The sequence below is a fragment of the Bubalus kerabau genome, chromosome 17 (genome assembly GCF_029407905.1).
Source record: "Bubalus kerabau isolate K-KA32 ecotype Philippines breed swamp buffalo chromosome 17, PCC_UOA_SB_1v2, whole genome shotgun sequence".
Classification (NCBI taxonomy): Eukaryota; Metazoa; Chordata; class Mammalia; order Artiodactyla; family Bovidae; genus Bubalus; species Bubalus kerabau.
Genome location: NC_073640.1, coordinates 69518252 through 69542171, shown reverse-complemented (window position 1 = coordinate 69542171; position 23920 = coordinate 69518252). Strand labels below are relative to the sequence as shown.

At 48.2% G+C, this 23920-nt stretch overlaps 2 protein-coding genes across 6 annotated transcripts in view; both read right to left on the bottom strand.

Annotated features, from left to right (window-relative positions):
- Positions 1-23920, bottom strand: part of ZNF805 (zinc finger protein 805) — an 87403-nt gene that overhangs the window by 40893 nt on the left and 22590 nt on the right. Inside the window, exons 1-2 of one of the 4 annotated variants that reach the window (XM_055553698.1) lie at positions 3916-4696; positions 1056-1182 (exon numbers count right to left, since the gene is read on the bottom strand). The exons of 1 other annotated variant lie outside the window; for it this stretch is intronic. In XM_055553698.1, the coding sequence (XP_055409673.1) occupies positions 1056-1182; positions 3916-3948 (160 nt within the window). In that variant the 5' untranslated portion in view covers positions 3949-4696. Of the gene's footprint in view, positions 1-1055; positions 1183-3915; positions 4697-10857; positions 17378-23920 lie in introns of those variants that run through there. 2 more of the 4 variants (XM_055553696.1, XR_008704430.1) reach the window with 2 other exon arrangements.
- Positions 6659-10681, bottom strand: AURKC (aurora kinase C). 2 transcript variants are annotated; one of them, XM_055553779.1, is made up of 7 exons: positions 10542-10681; positions 10382-10421; positions 9947-10138; positions 9420-9558; positions 8726-8874; positions 7137-7311; positions 6659-6964 (listed from the first exon to the last, which is right to left on the bottom strand). In XM_055553779.1, the coding sequence occupies exons 1-7, from the start codon at positions 10588-10590 to the stop codon at positions 6794-6796; spliced, it is 915 nt and encodes a 304-aa protein (XP_055409754.1). In that variant the 5' UTR covers positions 10591-10681; the 3' UTR covers positions 6659-6793. The 2 variants fall into 2 exon arrangements, with proteins under 2 accessions (XP_055409754.1, XP_055409755.1); XM_055553780.1 differs by having other exon boundaries at positions 10382-10418; positions 10542-10659.

Below are 23920 nucleotides of genomic sequence, written 5' to 3'. Positions count from 1 at the left end.
TCTCTACTGTGGCTCTCTGGCCCATGCGGACTGGGTCATCCTCAGCTGAGCGGGGCTGTCGTGTCCACCCTCTGGTGCTGAGGAGCATCTCTGGACTCATCACCAGACCCCGGGACCACCCACTCCCACATGTGACGGGCAGATGCAGCAGACGCTGCCTGATGTCTCGTGGGCACAAAACCGCCACATGCTGAGACGCACTCCTCTCCCAGCTTCTCCTTCTCGGACCAGCAGATGATCCCGGCCGAGACTGAGCGAACATGAGACACCTGTGAAGCGCAGGAGGACAGAGAAGCCCCCTGACTGAGACTCTGCGGCTAGACAGGACCTCCTGGCACTGAAGGCAAAGGCCTCCTGGGGCCCCGGCTGCCTCACCCTCTTCCTGGAGAACGGCTTGTCACCCACATCCTGTGCACTCGGGTGTAGGGGACGCCTGGGAACCGGTCTCATTTGGTCCGCTCCCTCTCTGGAATGTAAAACAGGAACAGACAGAGGCCAGTCTGTGCTGGGCCCTGGGCTGAGAGGCTCAGGTGGTCACTTCCATCTCATGGACACCCCCACCCCCACCCAGAGCCCTGCAGCAGAGAAAGAGCAACAATATAAACATACGAAGAAGTAGAAACAAGGCATCTGGGAGCCTTGGAGAGCAGGGATTGGGGTGGTTACTCCTGTCAAACTTGCTGGGGGGCAAAAGCCATTCTGAAAAGACAGGGACGTAAGCAAAGCCAGAGAAAGAAGCCAGGACAGAAGACCCAGAAGCCAGGGTAGAATCCTGGTTCTCCTATTCCAGTCCCATGTGGCCCGACTGGAAATGCTGCCTTTGGGTTCTGCAGAACATTCATTTCCTTCCACCACTTTCTAACAGCCAAAGGGGAACTTTATTCAAAGAGACACAGAGACAGCAGGCAAGAGGAGGTGACCCTCAAGCATGAGTGAAACTGTGAGGAAGCAGGGGGTAGGGAGGACTCCTGAGCCCTTCCTGAGAAGCCAAGATGGAGCCAGGGTCCGGGATGCAGGGGGTGGCCGGGGCCCGCACAGCAGAGCGGGGGCCTTACCCAGAGACACCAGGAGGCCGCAGTTCTCCAGCATCACCTCCCGGTACAGGGTCCTCTGGGCCGGGTCCAGATGCCCCCACTCCTCCTGGGTGAAGGTCACAGCCACGTCATCGAAGGTCACAGACAGCTGGAATGTCAAATGCAGATAGTAGCATCAGCTTTGGGACGACTGGGTGGGATCAGAGCTTGTCTCTGCATCGCTGGGAAAGGTGCGGCAAGGTCGAGGCCCTCATCGCCGGGCACCTCCTCTGCACTGGGCTGAAGAGGAGGTGGACAATGCTGTGGACATAACACAGTACAGCCCTACTTCAGAGATACTGGGAGTGTGGTTCCCCAGCACTCCAAAAAAGCAAGTCACATGATGTTTTTGGATTCCCACTGCAAATAAAAGTTACATTTAGGACTTCCCTGGTGTCTAGTGGTTAAGAATCCACCTACCAATGCAGGGGACATGGGTGTAATCCCTGGTCCACGAAGATGTGACATGCTTCAGGGCAAGCAGACCCGTGTGCCACGACTACTGAAGCCCGTGAGCCCTAGAGCCCCTGCTCCGCAACAAGAGAAGTCCACGCACAACAACAAAGAGCAGCCGCCCTGCTCGCTGCAACGAGAGAAAGCCTACACAGCAGCGAAGACCCAGTGCGGCCAAAAATAAATAAAAGTTTTACAATGTTTACACCACACTGCAGTCTACTAGGGGTGCAATAACACTATGTCTAAGACAATAATTTGGATACCTTAATTAAAAAGTACTTTATTGCTAAAAAATGCCAACCATCATCTTGAGCGGTACCCTTGTTGCAGGTGGAACATCTCAACTACTGTAAGAACTACCACAATGTGACACAAAGACACGAAGGAAAGCAAGCGGTGCAAGGCTGCCACAAACCTTCAATCTGCAATAAAAACAACAACAACAAAAGAAGCACAGAATCTACAAACGCAATAAAGAAAAGTATGATCACAGAGTAAAACAGAAGCCTCCTATGCAGGAGCCCTTGGAAAATGACAGAAGTCAATGAAAACGACACTAGGACTGAGAGATGCAGACAGAAGGGATGCTACAATGTCAGAGGAAGGAGTATACAGTGATAATAATACTACAAATAATGTTAAGCACAGCAGTAGGGGCTACCCAGGTGGCTCTGTGTTAAAGAACCCACCTGCCAATGCAGGAGATTCAGGTTCAATCCCTGGGTCAGGAAGATCCCTGGAGAAGGAAAAGGCAACCCACTCCAGTATCTTTGGTGGGAAATCCCTGGACAGAGGAGCCTGGCAGGCTACAGTCCCACAGGGTCACGAAGTGCGAGACAGGGCTGAGCAACTGAACCACCGCCACCTGCGCTTCAGTGGTCCTGCTAGTTGCCTGCCCCTTGCTGAGAGCATTATGGCATGTCTAAAAGCAACTAAAAGGACTTCCCCAGATGTCCAGTGGCTAATACTCCACACTCCCAATGCACAGGTCCCAGGATCAATCCCTGGTCAAGGAACTAGATCCCACATGCCACAACTAAGAGTTCACGTGCCGCAGCTAAGAACCTGCATAGCCAAAAACATTAAAAAAAAAAGCAACTAAGTCCCTAGGTCTCAAGTCATCATTTTCACCAGTGACTCCTAACTAAAAACACTTCACAGAGTCTGCCTTGTTAATCTTACTCCCACCACCATATACTGGACATATTCTGTACAGGCTCCTGAAACGTGCAGCAGACGCAGGACCACGTCCCTGTATGATCAGAACCACCAAGTAAACATAAACGATTCAGCCACCCCACTCTCAGATGAAGAGCCCTACTACTGCAGACCCATCATTTAAATGCTCCAGGACACTGGCTCATGGTTTTTTCACCTTACACATTCAGTGCTCACATCTTTGTATATCAAGTGTTGTTTGTTTGTTTGTTTGTTTGTTTTTTGCAGCGCTGCTCAGCTTGAGGGACCCAGCTCCCCAACCAGGGATCAAACCCAGGCCCTTGGCAATGAGAGCGCAGAGTCCTAACCACTGGACCACCAGGGCATTCCATTAGTTTTCTTGAGTTAATACTTCAATTAAATATGTGGAAATTCCTAATAAATTGACTGGTTCATACATAGGAATCCTGCAATATTACTCATTTCTGGTGTTAGATAAACTCTTATCACCAGGGACATTTGGGGCAGGTAGGTCAAGAGAAACAAAATTAACTAGGGCCTCAACAATGACTACCAGATGATATGTTTAATTAATTAAAACTCTCTAAGGAAGGGGACAGGGGACTTCCCTGGTGGTCCAGTGGCTAAGATTCAGTGCTCCCAATGCAAGTTGCATCCCTGGTTAGGGAACTAGATCCCACATGCTGGTGTACCTAAATAAAAAAATAACTCAAAACTCTCTGGCATATAATCCAACAGCACCCTCCATGACTGTTTAAGCGTGCACCTATGGATGGGCTTTCTCTGGTTGGTCTAAGTTAGAAGTGGGGAAAAGAATTAGGGAAAGGGTTAATTATTAATCAAGTCCTGGCCATTTGCGGCCGAGGAAACAAATGTCACTGTTTCTCTTCCTGGAAGCTCTAGAGATAGGAATTTGACTTCGGGGAAGTCTGACTTAGACCGGGCAGAACTCCTGGGTTACTGCTTGTAGACGACGGGCTGGGTTTCTAGGCAGGTTATTTGCCAAAGTTTCAGTTTTATACGCCATCTATTTTCCATTTGTATATTCAGGCTTGCGTGTTCTAGGACTAGAGAGAAAGTGAGTGACGAGCCAGCTCCACTGGTCTCACACAAACACAACTGCAGAGAAACTCAATGCCTCTCCTGAATTCTACCCAGCTCAGGAGCTCTCTCCGAATCGGCAATGCCAGGAACACCGTCCACTCACCCGCGCCGGGTCCATCCACGCCGCCGCCATCATGGGCCCCTGAGGAGATAGCGGGACCCGGAGAGGCGGCGACAGAGGCGAGTCCCGCGGGTTCAGCCGACCGCCGCTCGTTCCTTGCTCTGGGCGAGGTGGCCGATCACGGGTAGGCTCACAGCCAGCTCGAACGCGCGCAAGGGAACCCAAGCCACCTTTCTGCTCATTTGCGAAGACGGCACTGGAGGAAGCCACAGAATAGCTTTACCCTTCCCGACAGCTGGCGTGGACCGAGCCGTCGCACGCAAATGACGTCCACCACCGGTGGGGCCGGAAGCCCCACCTCTCCGCAGGAAATGTCCCCTCCCTGGGCCGTCATTGGCCCAGCGCCTGCGGCAGTCGCGCAGTGTAGCACTTTCTGGGTAATGTAGTTTTTTCTGTGCAGACAACAGGCCGTGGAGCGCGTTCCAGAGCAGCTCCCACTTTAGTTCAGTCGCTCGGTCATGTCCCACTCTTTGCGATCCCATGGACTGCAGCACGCCAGGCTTCCCTGTCCATCACCAACTGCCAGAGCTTGCTCAAACTTATGTCCATCGAATCGGCGAACCCCATGAACAGTGTGAAAAGGCAAAAAGAGCCGCTCTACCTCGATGTAAAATATTTAGGAGATCCAAAGCCCCGAATCAGACCCTCTTCGCAGCAGGCACAGCTCGGGGGGAGCGAGGGAGCACTAACGGTGCAGGTGAAAAACCATGAATCAACGTATTGGAGCCTTTGCTCTTTTTTTGGCTGGGCACAGTGTTCAGAGTCCTAACTACTGGACCGCCAAGGAATTCCCTTGGAGCGTTTAAATGATAAATTTGCAATGATGGGACTGTTCATCCGAGAGGAGTGGCTGAATTGTTTGTATTTCCTTAGTGGTTCTAGTCATACAGAGATGTGGTCCCGCCTCTGCTGGACATTTCATATTGAGAAGAATATTGAATATGGTGGTGGGAGTAACAAGGCAAACTCTACATGGGGTGTTTTTTAGTCAGAAGACACAGAGGTGAAAAAGATGCCTGCAAGGGTGGAGGACTTCCTGGTGCTCCAGTAGCTTAGACTTGGCGATCCCAATGCAGGGGACCCAGGGTTCCATCCCTGGTCAGGGAACTAGATCCCACATGCTGTAACTAAGAGGTTGCATGCCCCAAGGAGGAGATCAGAGATCCTGAGTGCCCTAAGACCCTGCACAGCCAAATAAACAATTATTTAGAGGGGAAAAAGCGCCTGCAGTGAACAAAGAACATGTTTGAGCTCCCCACTGGGTAGTTTGGATATTTATTGATATTTATTCTTGCTTTTGAATTGTGGTGCTGAGGACGACTCTTGAGAGTCCCCTGGACTGCAAGATCAAACCAGTCAATCTTAAAGAAAATCAACTGTAAATATTCATCAGAAGGACTGAAGCTGAAGCGCCAATACTTTGGCCATCTGATCTGAAGAGCTAACTCACTGAAAAAGACCCGAATGCTGGGAAAGATTGAGAGGACAGGAGGAGAAGGGGGTGACAAAGGATGAGATGGTTGGATGGCATCACTGACTCAATGGACGTGAATCTGAGCAAACCCTGGAAGACGGTGGAGGACAGGGAGACATGGTGTGCTGCAGTCCATGGAGTCACAGAGTCACACATGACTTGGCAACTGAACATCAGTTTTTGGTAGATGAAGGGAGGAGCTGCCTGCCACCAGAAGGATGTGGCGGGGAGGCTGGAAGAGCACTTCTGCGATTTCTGCAAGCAAATAGATTTCAGAAGACTTTGGAGATTGATTTTTCCTGATGCAATCACAATATGACAACACCACACAAATGCTAGTGAGTTCATTTGAGAATTGGGTGGCATTGATGTGCAGCAACACATCTTATCTTAAAGATGGCAGCATGTTGGACGTCAGTATAGAGAGGGGAGTGTGTGATCACTGGGTTAATTAGTCCTGTTTTACAAAGGACATTCTTCTGAAAACCTGGGGAAGAGTAAAGTGAGTGTAGGGGCCCCTGCGATAGGGGGTAGGTAATGCACCCTTGAACTGCAAAGAGATCCAACCAGTCCATCCTAAAGGAGATCAGTCCTGGGTGTTCATTGGTAGGACTGATGTTGAAGCTGAAACTCCAATACTTTGACCACCTGATGCGAAGAGCTGATTCATTTGAAAAGCCCCTGATGCTGGGAAAGATTGAGGGCAGGAGGAGAAGGGGACAACAGAGGATGAGATGGTTGGATGGCTTCACCGACTTGATGGATATGGGTTTGGGTGGACTCTGGGAGTTGGTGATACATAGGGAGGCCTGGTGTGCTGCGGTTCATGGGGTCGCAGAGTTGGACACGACTGAGCAACTGAACTGAACTGAATGCACCATCAGGGTGGTTATCTGCATAAAGTAATAACTAGTTTTCAGGAAGAGTGGTTAAGTCACAATACCTGTGACCCAGGAAGGGCATCAGTTAGGGCTGCTCTCGTGGGAAACAGTTTCTACAAGAAATAAAGACTTTACCCAATCACACACCAACACATGCAAAAACCTGTGTGGGACATCCCTGGTGGCCCAATGGTTAAGAATCCACCTTGCAATGCAGCGGACACAGGTTCCATCCCTGATGGGGGAACTAAGATCCCACAAGCAGAAGAACAACTGAGCCTAGAGTCTATAAGCTGCAATGAAAGATGCAACAAAGCTCCTGCAACTAAGACCAGACGCAGCCAAACGGATGTTTTAAAAAGAGACTTGGTACAAAATGATTCAACTTTTATTAAGTATGATAATAAAATGATGCATCTTAAAAGAGAAGAAACAAAAGACAAGTGAGATACCAGAGCCAACGGTGCTCCATGAGCAATCCCAAAGGGATAGGGGTGGACAGGGCTCAGAAAGCCATATGAACAGATGGGGGCAGCACCCTCTGAGAGTGGGCCCGGATCCATGGGTGCTCCAAGACCCGGACCAAGGGCAGCCTCTCCAAGGGTTGGAATCGGAGAAGCTTGGAGATCAGGTCCCGAGCCCCCGAAGACATTGATGGAGGAAACCTTAAATCTACCTGATGAGGCCAAAGAAGGAGAAGTATGGTTAATTGCCTTGATCCATTCCAGGCACTGTCCTAGATCTCAGTAGACCACCACCGTACGTGCCCCAGGCTCCGCAGGCCCACCCACCTCCCCACCCCCTACCAACCAGTTCCCGCATGAATGCCCCGAGTGTGGCCACCCCACCTTGAGGATGCGTCTGTAGGTCTCACTAGTGGAGGCACTCTCAAAGGGTGGATTTCCTACCAGCAACTCATAGCAGAGCACCCCAATGCACCATAGATCCACCTTCTCATCGTATGTTCTCCCCTCGATCATTTCTGGGGGCAAGTAGTCCAGCGTCCCACACGTGGTCCTTCTCCTAGAAGGTTGCAGAGAAAGGGGCACTAAGTACAAGAGAAGGTGTCCGTCCCCAGCTTCCAGGCCCAGGCAGTCCCTTCCCAAGCACAGGAATCAGGAAACACCAAGTTTTAACATGCATCAAGTTTCCGAGAACACAAGTACTGGGACCCATCAATTCCATATTCTGAGATTCTTTCTACAATTATTTATATTTAGCTCATGATCCAGGAAGTTTTCACAAGGAAGATTTGGAACAAACTGATGGTGCAACAAGAGAGACCAAGTAAATTCAGTTCAGTTCAGTTGCTCAGTCATGTCTGACTCTTCGAGACCCCATGAATCACAGCACGCCAGGCCTCCCTGTCCATAACCAACTCCCAGAGTTCACTCAGACTCATGTCCATCGAGTCAGTGATGCCATCCAGCCATCTCATCCTCTGTCGTCCCCCTTTCCTCCTGCCCCCAATCCCTCCCAGCATCAGAGTCTTTTCCAATGAGTCAACTCTTCGCATGAGGTGGCCAAAGTACTGCAGTTTCAGCTTCAGCATCATTCCCTCCAAAGAAATCCCAGGGCTGATCTCCTTCAGAATGATCTCCAAGTAAATTAGTCATGCTTTATTTTTTTTTTTTTTTCAAATTTTAAACTTTTTATTTTGTATTGGGGTATAGCCAATTAAAGAATCTGCCTGCAATGCAGGAGACCTGGGTTCACTTCCTGGGTCGGGAAGATCCCCTAGAGAAGGAAATACCAACCTCGCTTCAGTATTCTTGCCTGGGGAATTCCAGGGACAAAAGAGCCTGGTGGGCTATAGTCCATGGGGTTGCAAAGAGTCAGACATGGCTGAGTGACTTTCACTCATACAGCTGATTAACAACGTTGTGGTAGTTTCAGGTGAACATCGAAGGGACTCAACCATATGTATACACGTATTTATGTCCATGTGTGTGTGTGTTAAGTCACTTCAGCCACATCCAGCTCTTTGCAGCTCCATGGACTACAGCCTGACAGGCTCCTCTGTCCATGGGATTCTCCACGCAAGAATACTGGAGTGGGTCGCCATGGCCTCCTCCAGAGGATCTTCCCGACCAGGGATGGAACCCACATCTCTTGCATTGGTAGGCAGCTTCTTCACAGCCAGCACCGCCTGCGAGCCCTATATACCTGTGTAATTACGCTCTGTTGATAGAGTCAAATTTGTGGAATTATGGCACAATAGTTCTTGATGTATTTACATGGAAATTTATTGATAAACATATGTTAAGAGGATTTAAAACAAAAGGTATAGTTGAACCCCGTTCTTTCAGTCAACAAATATATATTAGAATATGCATTTCAAAAGGCAGTATTTAAATACAAACTCAGTTTGTATCTGGATCTTACATGTGAGATGAATTAAACTAGATCATTCTTAACTGGCACCCACCAGACCTACCTCAGAGAGGGGGTGTGCACAGACCAGCCGAAGTCTGCAATCTTCACTTCACCCATGAGCCCGAGCAGCAGGTTCTCCGGCTTAATATCCCTGTGAATCACCTTCTTTTCATGGCAGTAGATCAGAGCGTCTGCCAACTCCTCTATTATCTGTGTGAGAAATGAAAAAGCAGTCTGGAAATGAAGCCAGCCACGAGAAGATGATGACTGATGCTTGATTACCCATCTGGAACCCTCCCAAAATCTCTTGCTTCCTATTTCTAAGTCAGTTCCACTCATTTATTTCAGTGAACTCCCTCAGAGCATTTCATGTTTCTTTCCATAAGGTAGTGCAGTTAGATTCTGTTGCTCACAACCAAAGAATCCAAACTTATACACAGTACTTATTAATATTCTGGGGGTAATTATTAGGGCATCCACATGGAAGAGGAAATGGCAGCTCACTCCAGTATTCTTGCTGGTGAAACCCCTTGGACAGAGGAGTCTGGTGGGGGCTACAGTCCATGGGGTCGCAAAGAATTGGATACGACTGAGCATTAGGGTACCCAAATATGAAGTTGTAGGATGTAAATCACTATATATAATTTATAGAATGAAATAAAGAAAGAAGCCACGTGGACACTCGTGAAAGCCTCAAGCAATGACCCCCACACCAGCCCATTGTAAACTCGTGAACCTGAGCCCTCCCGCCTCACCGTGGCTGTACGCTGTTCATCAAACGTGTGACTCCTTTGCAGCGCCTTGTACAGCTCGCCCTTTGGGGCATATTCTAAAATCAGGTACACGCGGCGCGCATCATGGAAGTAGTTGTACAGGCGCAGGATATTGGGGTGTCTGGAGGACAGAAGGAGGAAGTGTCAAGACTGCTCCCTAAAAAAACAAAACACAGCTCCCTGAGGCCGAACTCATGATGCTATTATAAGTGACTGGTCACACAGAGGGGCAAATTGTGCTGGGACCTGTATAGGAACCGCTCCGTCTGTAAATTTCTGAGCGGAAAACGAAGCAGGTGTCAGAATTCGAGTGTCTGATGCAGGGAGCTTTACATGGTATAACTGGAATGAATTGCAGAGGGGGAAAAAAATCTTTAAGATGCAAGCAAACGGCTTATTTGGAGGTAGTACGGGGGGAAACGCTGAGTTCAGATGTCAGAGACGGAACAGGAAAACAGGAAAGACAAAAAAGTAAGAACCGGCACAGGAAACTCATAGACTATCCTTACTGCAGATGGGCCTGGATTTCAACTTCCCTGCGCAGCTGGTGTTCCAGGCCTTCCTTCTCTATCTGAGACTTGAACAGGACTTTCAGGGCCACGATGAAATGGTTTTTCTTCAGGCGAGCCAGGTAAACATTCCCAAATTTTCCCTTGCCGAGAGGACGCCCGATTTCAAAATCATCAATTGTGAAACGCCGCCTGACAGGAAAGAAAGCAGAGCGCCTCCGTTTCGGAGGTGAGTGGAGAGTCAGGGGTCCCTCGTGCTCGCCTTCCGCTTTCACTGTTTCCCTCCTCGGGCCCCTTTTCCTTCTTAAGGGCTCAGCCAGGGTGTTGGCTCCATAACTGTCGGTCCCCTAAGGCAACACTTCACACGTGCGGCTTGCTCTTCAACCCTCGGTCCCACTTCCCTTCCTCTTCCTGATAAAAAACAAAGGCGCTCACGCGGTTGGGGCTCCGGGCACCGTTTGACCTGCTGCAGCTACTGAAAAAAGAAAAGAGATGTCCATCCTTTGTTCTGTGCACCCCCTCACCCCCAACACCTGACCCCAGGCCTGTCTTCTAAACACCCTCTTTCTCTGTTCCTGGTACATAACCCTTCCACCTGCGTGCTGCATCCCGCCCGCCTTCCTCGCAGATCCTCGATGGCTCATGACCAGAGACGGTGCGGAGGAGGACACCCTGCGGAGCTGGGTGTCCAGGCAGGAGGTAACATTCACGTTGAGGCTCTGTAGTCGCCACTTGCTCCCTCACAGACTCGGGGAACCAGCAGGGACTGAATCCGGGCAACTTTCTGCCGACGCCGGCTAGGCTATTTATACTAAGTTCTCTGGCCCCATTGGCCGAGCAGGTAGTTCCTGGTTGACTCCCATTGGTTAAAATTTCTGACGATTAGGCAGCATGCTCAATGGAAGAGGCAAGAATGAGAGCTTCCGGTCCGGTGATTGGAGGCGGGACTTAGGGCACTGGGCCAATGAGAGGGCCGGGCATGAAGCCAAGAAGGCGGGAAACGCCCCAGAAAGACACAAGTGGAGGTAAAGGGATCAAGGGCGGAGTGGTGTGCAGAGTCTGTGCTGTTCAATTCAGTTCAGTTCAGTCGCTCAGTCGTGTCCGACTCTTTGCGACCCCACGGACTGCCGCACCAGGCCTCCCTGTCCATCACCAACACCGGAGATTGCTCAAACTCATGTCCATCGAGTCTGTGATGCCATCCAACCATCTCATCCTCTGCCGTCCCCTTCTCCTCCGCCTTCAATCTTTCCCAGCATCAGGGTCTTTTCAAATGAGTCAGTTCTTCTCATCCGGTGGCCTAGGTATTGGAGCTTCAGCTTCAGCATCAGTCCTTCCAATGAATATTCAGGACTGATTTCTTTTAGGATTGACTGGTTGGATCTCCTTGAAGTCCAAGGGACTGTCAAGAGTCTTCTCCAACACCCCAGTTCAAAAGCATCAATTCTTCGGCGCTCAGCCTTCTTCACAGTCCAACTCTCACATCCATACATGACTATGGGAAAAACCATAGCTTAGACTAGACAGACCTTTGTTGGCAAAGTAATGTCTCTGCTTTTTTATATGCTGTCTAGGTTGCTCATAGCTTTTCTTCCAAGAAGTAAGCGTCTTTTAATTTCATGGCTGCGGTCACTCTCTGCAGTGATTTTGGAGCTCAAGAAAATAAAGTCTGTCATATGTTCAAGTACTTTCTTTCTATTCCTAGTTTGTGGATTTTTTTTTAAATCATAAATTCTGTCAAAGGCTTTTATAATATCAATTGAGATGATCATGTGGGCTTTTATCTTTCATTCTGTTGTCCTTCCATTACAGGAGTAAACTGCATTTGGTCGTGGTATATGATCCTTTTGATATGGTACTTAATTTGTTTTGCTAATATTTTGTGCAGGATTTTTTCATCTTATTCCTAAGAGATATTTCTTTGTAGGTTTTTTGTTTTGTTTTTTTTTGGCTGCAGTCACTATCTACAGTGATTTTGAAGCCCCCAAAAAATAGTCTCTCACGGTTTCTTTGTTTCCCCATCTATTAGCCATGAAGTGAGGGGACCAGATGCCATGATCTTAGCTTTATGAATGTGAGTTTTAAGCCAACTTTTTCACTCTCCTCTTTCACTTTCATCAAGAGGCTCTTTAGTTCTTTGCTTTCTGCCATAAGAGTGGTGTCATCTGCGTATCTGAGATTATTGATATTTCTCCCGGCAATCTTGATTCCAGCTTGTGCTTCATCCAGCCTGGCATTTTGCATGATGTACTTTACATATAAATTAAATAATCAGGGTGACAATATACAGCCTTGACATACTCCTTCCCCAATTTGGAATCAGTCCATTGTTCCTTGTCCGGTTCTAACTGTTACTTCCTGACCTGCATATGGATTTCTCAGGAGGCAGGTCAGGTGGTCTGGTATTCCCATCTCTTTAAGAATTTAAGAATATTCCATGGAACGCATAGTATCTGATTTTGGCTTCCCTTGTGGCTCAGCTGGTAAAGAATCCGCCTGCAATGTGGGAGACCTGGGTTCAATCCCTGGGTCAGGAAGATCCCCTGGAGAAGGGAAAGACTACCCACTCCAGTATTCTGGCCTAGAGAATTCCATGGACTGTATAGTATCTGAATGAATGAACATGTATATAAATCTCTGAGGGAGTGAGTTCAGAAAGTCAGTGACATAAGAAAGTGTGTGTACTAAGTCCTTTCAGTCATGTTCAACTCTTTGCCACCCCATGGACTGTAGCCCTCCAGCTCCTCTGTCCATTGGATTCTCCAGGCAAGAATACTGGAATGTCTAACCATTCCCTTCTCCAGGGGATCGTCCCTAACCCAGGGATCAAACCTGCATCCCTTACGTCTCCTGCAATGGCAGCCTGGTTCTTTACCACTAGTACCACCTGGGAAGCCAAATGGCCAGTGTGACTGACTAGAAATCAACGGTAGGAAGCTGCCAGGGTGTTGCACAGAAAAGCCAGTTCTGGCTCCATGTTGGATCTGTTTCTTTGACTTTAACCTTTGCTTTTAGTTATTTTGGCTTGTTTGCTTTTGTTATGATAATCATACATAATAGCCTGCTTCAGGGAACCCTCCCCTCAGCCTGACTGTTAAACTGAAGTACCTTTATTCAGCTCACAGAGAGACAATCTGCCCCAGCCCACCTGTGAATGGTTGCACTAAAGAAGAAATTAACACATCCGGTATTGTTTTGCAAGATAAAGGGCCGTTTTACTTTACTCCCTTACCTCCTCTCCCTCTCTGTTTTAGAGAAGAACCTGCCATCCAGACCAAGATAAGGTGATTATTTTGAGACTTTAGTCTGCCATTCTCTCTGTCAGCGGCTTTCTGAATAAAGTCGTATTCCTTGCCTCAATACCTGTCTTTTATTTTATTGGCCTGTCGTGCGGTGAGCAGAGTGAGCTTAGACTCAGTAACAGGGGCATGTTATGCCGTTGGCACACACCAGGACCAAGTGCAACTCAAGCTGCCCCAGCTTGAGGGTCCTGTCCTATTCAGGCCATTCCGCAGGTTCTTCCTCAACCACTCACATGCATGAGGGTCACCATGGTGGAGCTCCCTGACATCTGCTTCTGTCTCCAGATATCCTATGGCTTGTGTGCCCTCCCTCAATACACCTGCCTCCCCCAGCCCAGGACTGCCCAGGCCATTTGGCATGGGGGCAAAGACCCATAGCTGCACTTACTGCTCCCCTCTCATGTACTTACTACAGTACAGCTGACCCTTAAATGAGGGCTGGGGTGGGGCTGACATTCAGCACTGTCAAAAATCCACACATAGGACTTCCTTGGTGGTCCAGTGGTTAAGACTCTGTGCTTCCACTGCAGGGGGTACAGGATCGATCCCTCATTGGGGAAGATTCATGTGGCATGCAGTGTGGTGCAACAAAAAAAAAAAGGAAAAAAAATCCACATTTAAGTTATGGTTAGCCCTTGGTCTTACCACCAGGGTTCTTGGACTCCTTAATCAATAGAAATGGATGAGTGTTGTAGAAAAAATAGAAATGAAGTTTTTCCTCCTCTAAGAACAGACATTACTTCACCAACAAAGGTCCATCTAGTCAAGGCTATGGTTTTTCCAGTGGTCATGTATGGATGTGAGAGTTGGACTGTGAAGAAAGCTGAGCACTGAAGAATTGATGCGTTTGAACTGTGATGTTGGAGAAGACTCTTGAGAGTCCCTTGGACTGCAAGGAGATCCAACCAGTCCATTCTAATGGAGATCAGCCCTGGGTGTTCTTTTGAAGGAATGATGCTAAAGCTGAAACTCCAATACTTTGGCCACCTCATGCGAAGAGTTGACTCATTGGAAAAGACTCTTGATGCTGGGAGGGATTGGGGGCAGGAGGAAAGGGGGATGACAGAGGATGAGATGGCTGGATGGCATCACCGACTCGATGGATGTGAGTTTGAGTGAACTCCGGGAGATGGTGATGGACAGGGAGGCCTGGCGTGCTGCGATTCATGAGGTCACAGAGAGTCGGACACAACTCAGCGACTGAACTGAACTGAAGAACAGAAAAGTAAAGGAACAGTGAATAGTCTAGAGAAGAAAGTTGGACGGGCCTGAAAGATCTCTTGAGGTGCTAGCCTGCTGTATTCTCCCCTCACCAGGCAGAGAAATAAAGCCATCTTTCTATGTCCTCTAAACTCTGTCTCTGTATTTTTCATTTGGCAACAAAGTCATAACCTTGGCAATAATAAAGAGGCGTGAGGAGAAATTCAGGCTAGATTTCATAGGCAAGACTTCTGCTGCAGGAGGGAGAAAACAAGAACAGGTTCCCTGACTCACTCCCTGGAGGGCGGGGGACAAGTTGGTGTCTTAAACCAGGTGAGGGTAGGGGTGGGCCCGGGCTGGGCCCAGGGATGGGGATGGAGACGTGGCTTAGGTTGTCTGCCACCCCCTGGCTGGTGCTGTGTGCAGCGAGCATGCCAATACACTGTTTTTGCTCCCATCACAGTCCTTTTGTTCCCAACTCATCAGAAACGGCAGTTGAGTTTTTGGTCTTTTTGTATCTTATTGCTCATAATCTTACACATGCAAGCAGTTATTTTTAGTCCCTTATAGTTTCTTTGTATTTTGTTGCTGGAGGAGATGTTTGTCCAGCTGAAAGTCCTACAGCAAGGGTTCCAGCCTATTTTATCAGCATTTGCCATTCCTCTGTATCCTTGCTTCTGCATCTAGGAAGGAACTCTACCAACCCGGGATGGCATAGTACTGTAGTATACTGGAAGAGAAATCTGCATGTAAGTGGACCTATGCAGTTCAGACCCCTGTTGTTCAAGGGTCAACTCTATTTGTTGGACTCAGTAATTGGTTTCCACTTTGGGTCTCAAATAGCAAGCCCACATATTTGTTTGACATATACAGAATTTTCAAAACAATTGTAACTAAACTCTTTTAGATAGGAAATAGGGTAAATTGTTGGAGAAATACAATTTAAAAAGAAAAAGTCTCCTCCCCATTCAGAAAAGTCCCACTGCAAAGACAGTAAAGAAATAAAAGTTTAAAGTTGTATAGGCATTAGACCAGAATCTGATGCGCATGACAGATGGTCGTTAAGAGACTTCAAAGAACAACACTCACCCCTTCATATAGCCAAACAGACACAAACCATTACCTACATTTTCAAATAAACAATTAGTCCTATAAAGTAAGGACAGCACCATTTGTTACATAGTTCACGCTACACTAACGCAGTAATGGGGGTAATTACTTGCTGTTACACTAGCTTTCTATGGAGGAAAACTAACTTCTCATATGACGGGACGTAGTTTTGCTACTTGGGGCAAATTGGGCTCCTGCCCTCACCCCTGCCCCGCAAGAAGCTGGGATGTGTGAGTGAGAGTCGCTCAGTCGTGTCTGACTCTTTGCGACCCCCATGGATCTTGGCCCGCCAGGCTCCGCTGTCCATGGACCCCTCTAAGCAGGAATACTGGAATTCGAGTTGCCATTCCCTTCTCCAGGGGATCTTCCTGACCCAGGGACCAAACCCAGGGCTCCTGCACTGCAGGCAGATTGTTTACCAGCTGAGCCACTGGGACAGAAAGAGGCTATCTCCTTTGATGACTTCATTTCATAGAAATGGACCCCTGGGTCTTTGAGAAAGACATTCCTGGGTTGTAAGGGTATTGGGGTGTTTGAGGAAAAGCAAGGCTAGTGCGGCTTAGCCTTAATTTGCAGGGATTAGAATGGTACAAGATAAACTTGGAGACAAAACAGAGGCAAGCTGTGTAGAACCTTGTCAGCCATTGTAAGGAGGTTCTATTACACTCCTGAACATCTTCTAAAATGTACCCGTGGGGGAACTCCCTGGTGGACCAGCGCTTTCACGGATCAGTGCTTTCATGGACTTGGTGCTTTCACGGTTGGGGTCTGGGTTCCATCCCTGGTCAGGGAACCAATATCCCATGTGGTGTGGCCAAAAAAAAACAAAACGACTTGCCCTTTACCTGTGCATCCTTAGACAGTCTTGCCTGGTAAGAGTGGTTTCTCTGCTTACGTCTGTGGGCCCCACTGTATCATTAAGACCAGAAAGTTTATGTTAACAGTGGGACTCACGTTGAGGGTGGGTTTCGTCTGCCCGCGACTACACTACATTTTGCCTTCTGTGGATCCTGTGTCTCCATGGTCAGTCCAGTGGGCACTGCCTCGATAAAGGCATCTGTGGGCCGGGAAGCTGGGGTGAACTTCCCTTGTTGGTGCTGATGAACACGCTGTCACACAGCTCTGTGGAACTGCACGGGGGAGTCACCTGGGCGCGGTGCTCGGTTCCTCTTGCATTTTATTCTAGGTGCCTTTTCCCTTTGCAGATCGCGGTCTCTGTCTTTCTGTGGTGACACCAAGCCTGAAGGTGGTCTTGGGCGGACATGAAAGTCTCCTTGAAAAAGGAAAGTACTGCCCTAGATGGGAATCACGGTAAAGGCTTCCCTGGGGGAGCGCTATTTGATGTGAGATGCGATTTTCCAGTGGTCATATATGGATGTGAAAGTTGGACTGTGAAGAAAGCTGAATGCTGACAAATTGATGCTTTTGAACTGTGGTATTGGAGAAGTCCCTTGGACTGCAAGGAGATCCAACCAGTCCATTCTGAAGGAGATCAGTCCTGGGTGTTCTTTGGAAGGAATGATGCTAAAGCTGAAACTCCAATACTTTGGCCACCTCATGTGAAGAGTTGACTCATTGGAAAAGACTCTGATGCTGGGAGGGATTGGCCGCAGGAGGACACAGAGGATGAGATGGCTGGATGGCATCACTGACTCAATGGACATGAGTTTGGGTGAACTCTGGGACTTGGTGATGGACAGGGAGGCCTGGCGTGCTGCAATCCATGGGGTTGCAGAGAGTCAGACATGACTGAGCGGCTGAACTGAACTGTACTGTGAAGGGTAAGCATTCATTCTCCAGCCAAAGTGTAGGGAAGAGCCTAGCAACGGGTAGGGAGACAAAAGGAAACACAAGTCAAGAGCAGAGCAGTGGGATCGTGAAAGAGAAAAGGGAGCAAATTAGACACATCCCACACCAGGTAAGGTCCCATGGATGGGCTACACTGAAGGGCATGTGTGTTGGGCAGGTGGCAGTCTAATTTGCACTGCATCTCTAGTTTCAGTGTGGAGAATGGACTGGAGAGGAAATACAGGTGAAAAAATACCTAGTTACTAAGCTGAAACAGAAGTGACAGATGATGTGTTATAGTCCAGGAAGGAAGTGGTGGGTTACGGAAGACAAACCTGAGAGGCATTTAAGAGGTGAAACTGGAAACTTGGCATGTGGAGTGTAAGGAAACAGAGGTTACAAGGTTGAGTCGGGGTTCTATTCTCGGTCACCAAACAGTGCCATGGAGTGCAGAGGCAAAACTAAAAGAGGATCGGTATCAGGGAGAAGTGGGAGCCATGTTAGGAACCTTTAAAAAGTCAAGTGGGGACTGACATTTTCGAAACATTCAAGTAGGGACAGTAATCAGCAATTCAGGTCTAGAGCCCCAAGAAGTCAGGACTGGGAAAATAAATTCCAATTTGTTCAAAGTAACAAAGGTCTGTATAATCAAAACTATGTTTTTTCCAGTAGTCATGTATGGATGTGAGAGTTAGACTATAAAGAAGGCTGAGTGCCAAAGAATTGACGCTTTCGAACTTTGGCAATAGAAAACTCTTGAGAGTCCCTTGCACTGCAAGATCAAACCAGTCTATCCTGAAGGAAATCAACTCTGAATATTCATTGGAAGGACTGATGAGGAAGCTGAAGCTCTAATACTTTGGCCACCTGATGCAAAGAGCTGACACATTAGAAAAGACCCTGATGCTGGGAAAGACTGAAGGTGGGAGAAGGTGGGAGAAGGATGAGATGGTCAGATGGCATCACCAACTCAATGGACGCCAGTTTAAGCAGGTTCCTGGGGGATGGTGAAGGACAGGGAAGCCTGGCATGCTGCAGCCCACGGGGTCACAATGAGTTGGACAAGACTGAGTGACTAAACAACGACAATGAAGATAAGTGAGGCCGCATGAAGGATGCGGATGAAGCCTAGGGAGAAACCACAAAGAAAGAAAAGGGACTGTGAAAAGTGTTTAGGAATTTCAAAACTGCATGGGTGGCTAGAAGTGGATGAGTCAGCAAGGAAGAAAAAAAAAGAAAGGAGGGAGAAAACCAGGAGAGTGATGACATGGAACTAAAAAAAAGAGTGTATTTCAAGAAGGAAGTGGTCAGTGAGAGGATTTTCAGTCTCAAGACCAGGGCTTACGTTATATACACACGGGAGTCACTGCTGGTCTTGGCCAGGGTGATGAAGACAGCAGGACCCTAGAAAGGAGGTTCACACGGCAGGGACGTTTGGGGAACGGAGGAAAAAGGATGAGGTAACAGTGAGGTGCAGTTATCACAAGGCAACGAAGAGAATCCCAAGCGCACTCCTCAGTCAGAGGAAGAGGAGGAATAAAGCTGTGAATAAGTGAGGCGTGGTGAAGACAGTGGGGCCGGGCGCTCGGGGCGATGGATGAGGACACGTCAGGAAGGCTGAGGGGCAGAGCGGATGAAAAGCAGGCTCTAGGCAGCTGAGGTCACAGGCAAGACAAACACTGGGCACACGCTGAGGTGGGGCAAACGGTGATGACTGCCTAAGTGCAAGCAAAGCACTTCAAACGTGTGTGAAGATTTATCCTGACAGCAAGCACAGGAAATGACACTAGAACAAGCAATAGTGAGAGTTGCTGAAAGATAATGCAACTAGAGAGGCTGTAAGGGAGGAGGGAGGAGAGTGATGAGGGTGCCTGTCAGCTGGAAGATGGTCAAGAGAACGAATGATGTAGCAGGACTTGGGACTCAGCACACGAGAGGCGTTTCTTCCTTCACATCCCAGAAACTTGGGAGAAATGATACATGGAGACTAGGTTGTCATTAATGAGTTCGTGGCCCCCAGTTAGTGGCGCTTCGTCATTGTCTGATGTGTGGGGCTGTGCGGGCATCTGAAACCATCTTCCTAAAATACAAACACCAGGGAAGATTGGGTGTGATCTTACTAAGGAACATCTTGGCCCCCTGGATACCTACTTTCTACTTGCTCACCTGGACAGCCCCTGGTTGGCACTCTCCTTGCCTGTGGCTCTCCACATCCGTCCAACTCAAAGATCACATGTGGCTGGGTGCACTGGCACCCTCACTTCTCGAAGTGGCTGATATGCCTTGTTAAATTCTTAGTATTTATCATCTCATTAATACTTTCGGGCATTGTTTTAAAGTGTAGGATTTGCTATCCTGATATGAGGCCTTTGAAGAGTTCCTTATGGCTCCAGTTAAGACGAGGGCCTGCTGTGCTTGCTCCAAGGGGCCACGCAGGGCAACCCCCGAGGACAGTCAGAGGCAAAGAGGTGGAGGGGAAGGGTAGAGAGACTGCAGATACAGTGATCTTCACTAGGAGGCGTGGGCCTGGTGACGCAGGCAGGCCAAGTAGGTTCAGGATTTGCTAGTTTGGTTCATGCCAGCACAGCTCAGGGTGCAAGGGCTGCCCTCAACTGCCTGGTTATCTGGGGAAGGGTCTTGAAGCATGGGAACTTGATAAAGGCAGTAGTTGAGGGCTCTGGCTCTGGAACAGCTGGTTTGTCTACGGAGGGCACAGACCACAGGGAAAATTATCCAGAGAGATTAGCTAGCTCTAGAAGGCGCAGTCTCCACAGGATCAGCGGGGTCCCAAATGTTATAACCTCAGAATAAAAACACATGCTTCGACATTAAGTATACAAAATAAGGGGGAGGAGGAGAGTGGCCAGGAAGGTTTTAAAGTCTCCCTGCAGGTAAGCCTGAGGTCAGAAGTATGACAGGAGGGCCCGTGGCCCCGACACGGCTCTGAGGGAGGCCCGGTAGGTTACCTGTTTATACTTTACTTCAGACTGTTTAAAAAGTGAGCTGCGTAACACATCCGTGAGCAGAGATGACAAGTCTTCAGCCCTCAAACCTCAAGCATGACATCACCGAGCATCCCAGAGGCTGCCGGGCGTCCCAGGACTGAGAGGGAAAGACGGTCTGTGGGTCAGAGCTCGAGCACCCGGGGAGCAGAGATGCCCCCACAGACCAGGTTCCTGCTGGTCTTCAGCACCTCTCTGGCGAAGCTGTCCCTGCAGGAACCACCTGCTCCCCCTCGCTCCAGGTGAAACTCCCCCACAGATGGTGAAGGTAACCAAGCCTGACACAAGGTAGTCTAGCTTCAAGTGAGGTGCGCTGGATGATGCAAACATTCCTTATTTCTCTTTGCTGAAGACAGAGGCACAGAGTTATCAACAGCAGGAACAGAGATGAGAAACTGCTGACTTATGTGCCTCAGAAATGCACTGATCTGGCATTTACATCTTTACAAGGTAAACAGTTGGTATATTTGCACGTCAGACCACTTGAAGCCATTCATCTATAAAGATACATATGTACTAGGTATCTACACATTTATGTACATATATATGGCCTCAAGTGGTGTGCACACATACACACGTGTATCAGCTATCAGAAAGAGGCGAGGCCCTTGTCACCAGACCTCCTCTGTATGTTGTCGTCACTAAATTAAATCCCGGCTAGTTTGTTCAGTTCTACTTTGGCTTAGTGATATTTGAAAAAAAATTTTTTGGTTATAATGATTTTGCCTCAAAATTATGACTCTTTTAGGAAACTGTGCTTAACATTACAGAAGTCTGAATTTATTAACTGGCATCTTAGTTCCATTTAAGTTGCTATGAAGACCTAACAGAGCAGGCCCAAGACTGCTCTTCTCTTAACTAGCAGGTTTACCCTGGGCTGTGGTTTGAGACCTTAGATTTTGGAGGACTTCCCACAAGTGAGTGGCTCAGTGTGCTCAAGCTTTCTGTGCAGCGGTGTGGATTATGCCAAAGATCTGCTGTCCTTCTGGAGGTCTAGAATTTGGTATAAATGTTAAAGTCCCCAAGAAACCCTGAGTCTCGAGCTAGCTTCCACATGCGACATTTCAGTCGATGGCTGTCCCTCCTTGACAGCTTAAATTGAGCACATCCCATGTGACTCCCCTGAGCCAGGATAATTGCAGACTGCCCCTGGTCCCCGTGCATCTTCTCTTGGCTGAGTTTGCTTTGATCGTTTTGGTGGAATAAGCATAGCTGTTGAGTGTTAACAAAACATGAGTTCTGGGAGTCTTCCTAGCAAACTGCTGAACTAAGTGTGGTCTTGATCACATGATACAATCATTCATCCTGATTTCCATCTGGCCATAAAAGCTTCTGGAGCTTTTCTTCAAGGTCAACATATGCTCTCTATGGTGGCAACTATACAATGGCACCCACCCCAGTACTCTCACCTGGAAAACCCCATGGACGGAGGGGCCTGGTGGGCTGCAGCCCATGGGGTCGCTAAGAGTCGGACACGACTGAGCGACTTCACTTTCACTTTGCACTTTCATGCATTGGAGAAGGCAATGGCCACCCACTCCAGTGTTCTTGCCTGGAGAATCCCAGGGACGGGGGAGCCTGGTGGGCTTCCATCTATGGGGTCGCATAGAGTCAGACACGACTGAAGCGACTTAGCAGCAGTAGCAGCAGCATACGCACAGCTTCGTGTAAACACTGTGAGGAAGCCAAGCATGATAAACATTCCCTGCTGTGTGTAGCCATTCACTAGAACACACATCTACTGGGTGTTTACTAGGGGAAAAAAAAAACAGAACGGGACAGTGGTTGGATGTAGGATGATGAAAAAAATGTCTGCAAGGTGTCCATCTGGCCTGGGCAACAAGGCAGATGGCAGTGGGATTCACAGGGAATATGGGCACTGAAAACCTCAGCCCTTTTCTACCTTCCTGCCACCACAAATCAACTGTATCTTCTACAGTTAAAACAGACTATGCAGCCACTAAAGAGGCAGTTTGGTGTATCTCACTCATCCTAAAGGGATGGTCAACATTAATGTCAAATGAGAAAAGTAATTTGCAGACAAATGATCAAGGCTTGGTCTACTCTGAAGTGGTGCATTCACCCATCCTATGAAAGACAACACAGGTTAAGTATCAAGGGCATGGATTTTGCAGTCAGCTAACTCCAATCCCAGTTCCTACACTTTCTAATCATGAAACCCTGGACAAATTCCTCAACTTGTCTATGCCTTTACTTTCCTATCTGTAAAATGGGGATAACACTATCCACCATATAGTCACTGCAAAGGTTAAGCGTTAATACATATAAAACAATGTTTGCTTGCTGTTCTAATGATAGGTTTATCTCCAGGATATGGTCACATGACACATGCACACAGTTTATATAATTAGTGGGTGTGGAAGGATGGCCAGTGAGAAACATTCAACCTGGAGACACAGACTGGGGGAACTCTGTAGATCACTGTGGATAAAATGCCTTGAGAGGGAATTAACTCACTCATGGAACACATCACAAGTGAAAAAACAAAGGCCTCACGTGGATCCTGGGAAGTGGAACTATTTAATAGATGGAAAACACAGACCCTATTAAGGAGAAGAGCAGAAATGCTCAGAAGCCAGCCAAGGACTCTTGAGAAAGAGGGGTGGGCAGCACAAGGGTCCAATAATGAGGTGGGAACAGAGGGGTACAAGTGGGAACTCTGTGAGGACTGCGCAAGCCAGGTGACGGTGGTGGAGGTCACTCTTTAGTGGTCCCTGGAGCATACCACAAGGAGGTGAGGACAGACAGTGGACAGAATAGTTCCACTGGGTGTGTCTGTGAGAGAAAGGAGAAGGGCGGAGTTCAATGGGCATGTGGGGCAGAAAGTGTCCAGCGGTGAGACTAGAGACTGAACACATTTGACAGCTGAGGCAAAGATGACAACAACATCCAATATGGCGCTCAGTGTACAGATGAGGAGGCCAGAAGGGCATTAAGAGGGAGAAGTTAAAGACCACGAGGTGCAGAAGGAGGTGCAGCACACAGAGAGCCTCAGCAAGCTGGGGGGAGGTGGGGGAATGCATTCAGTCACGAGGAGGAAGAGTGATCCTGAAGGGGGAGTGACGCTCCTCCTCTGCGGCTGTAACAAGCCTTAGAGAACCAGGAGATTCTACACACACGCCTTCCCTGGAGAACACAACTCTGAACAACCTGGAGGTCAGCCTTAGTTGTAAAATCTGTTCTCAGAGATACCTGTGGACATAAGGCCTTTCATTCCTCTAGTTAACTTAGGATTTCTATCCCAATACAAAGATAAAACCACCAGAGAATCATGACTTTGGGCTACATAGTTTTGCCTGTTTTCTCAGAGTCCTCCTTTGGGATTATAAACTAGGCAAAAATATAGAAGACATATAAAATAACCAAATGGAAATCAAACAACTGAAAAATTAAAAAAACAAAATGAAAACTCACTGGGTGAGCTCAATAGTAGATTATATGAGAGAAGGGCACCAGTGAGCTCAAAGAGCAATCAATCGAAATTAATCAGTATGAGCAACAGAGAGATACAAACTGGGGGAAACAAGAAGTTGGGAACTGAGGGTCCTATG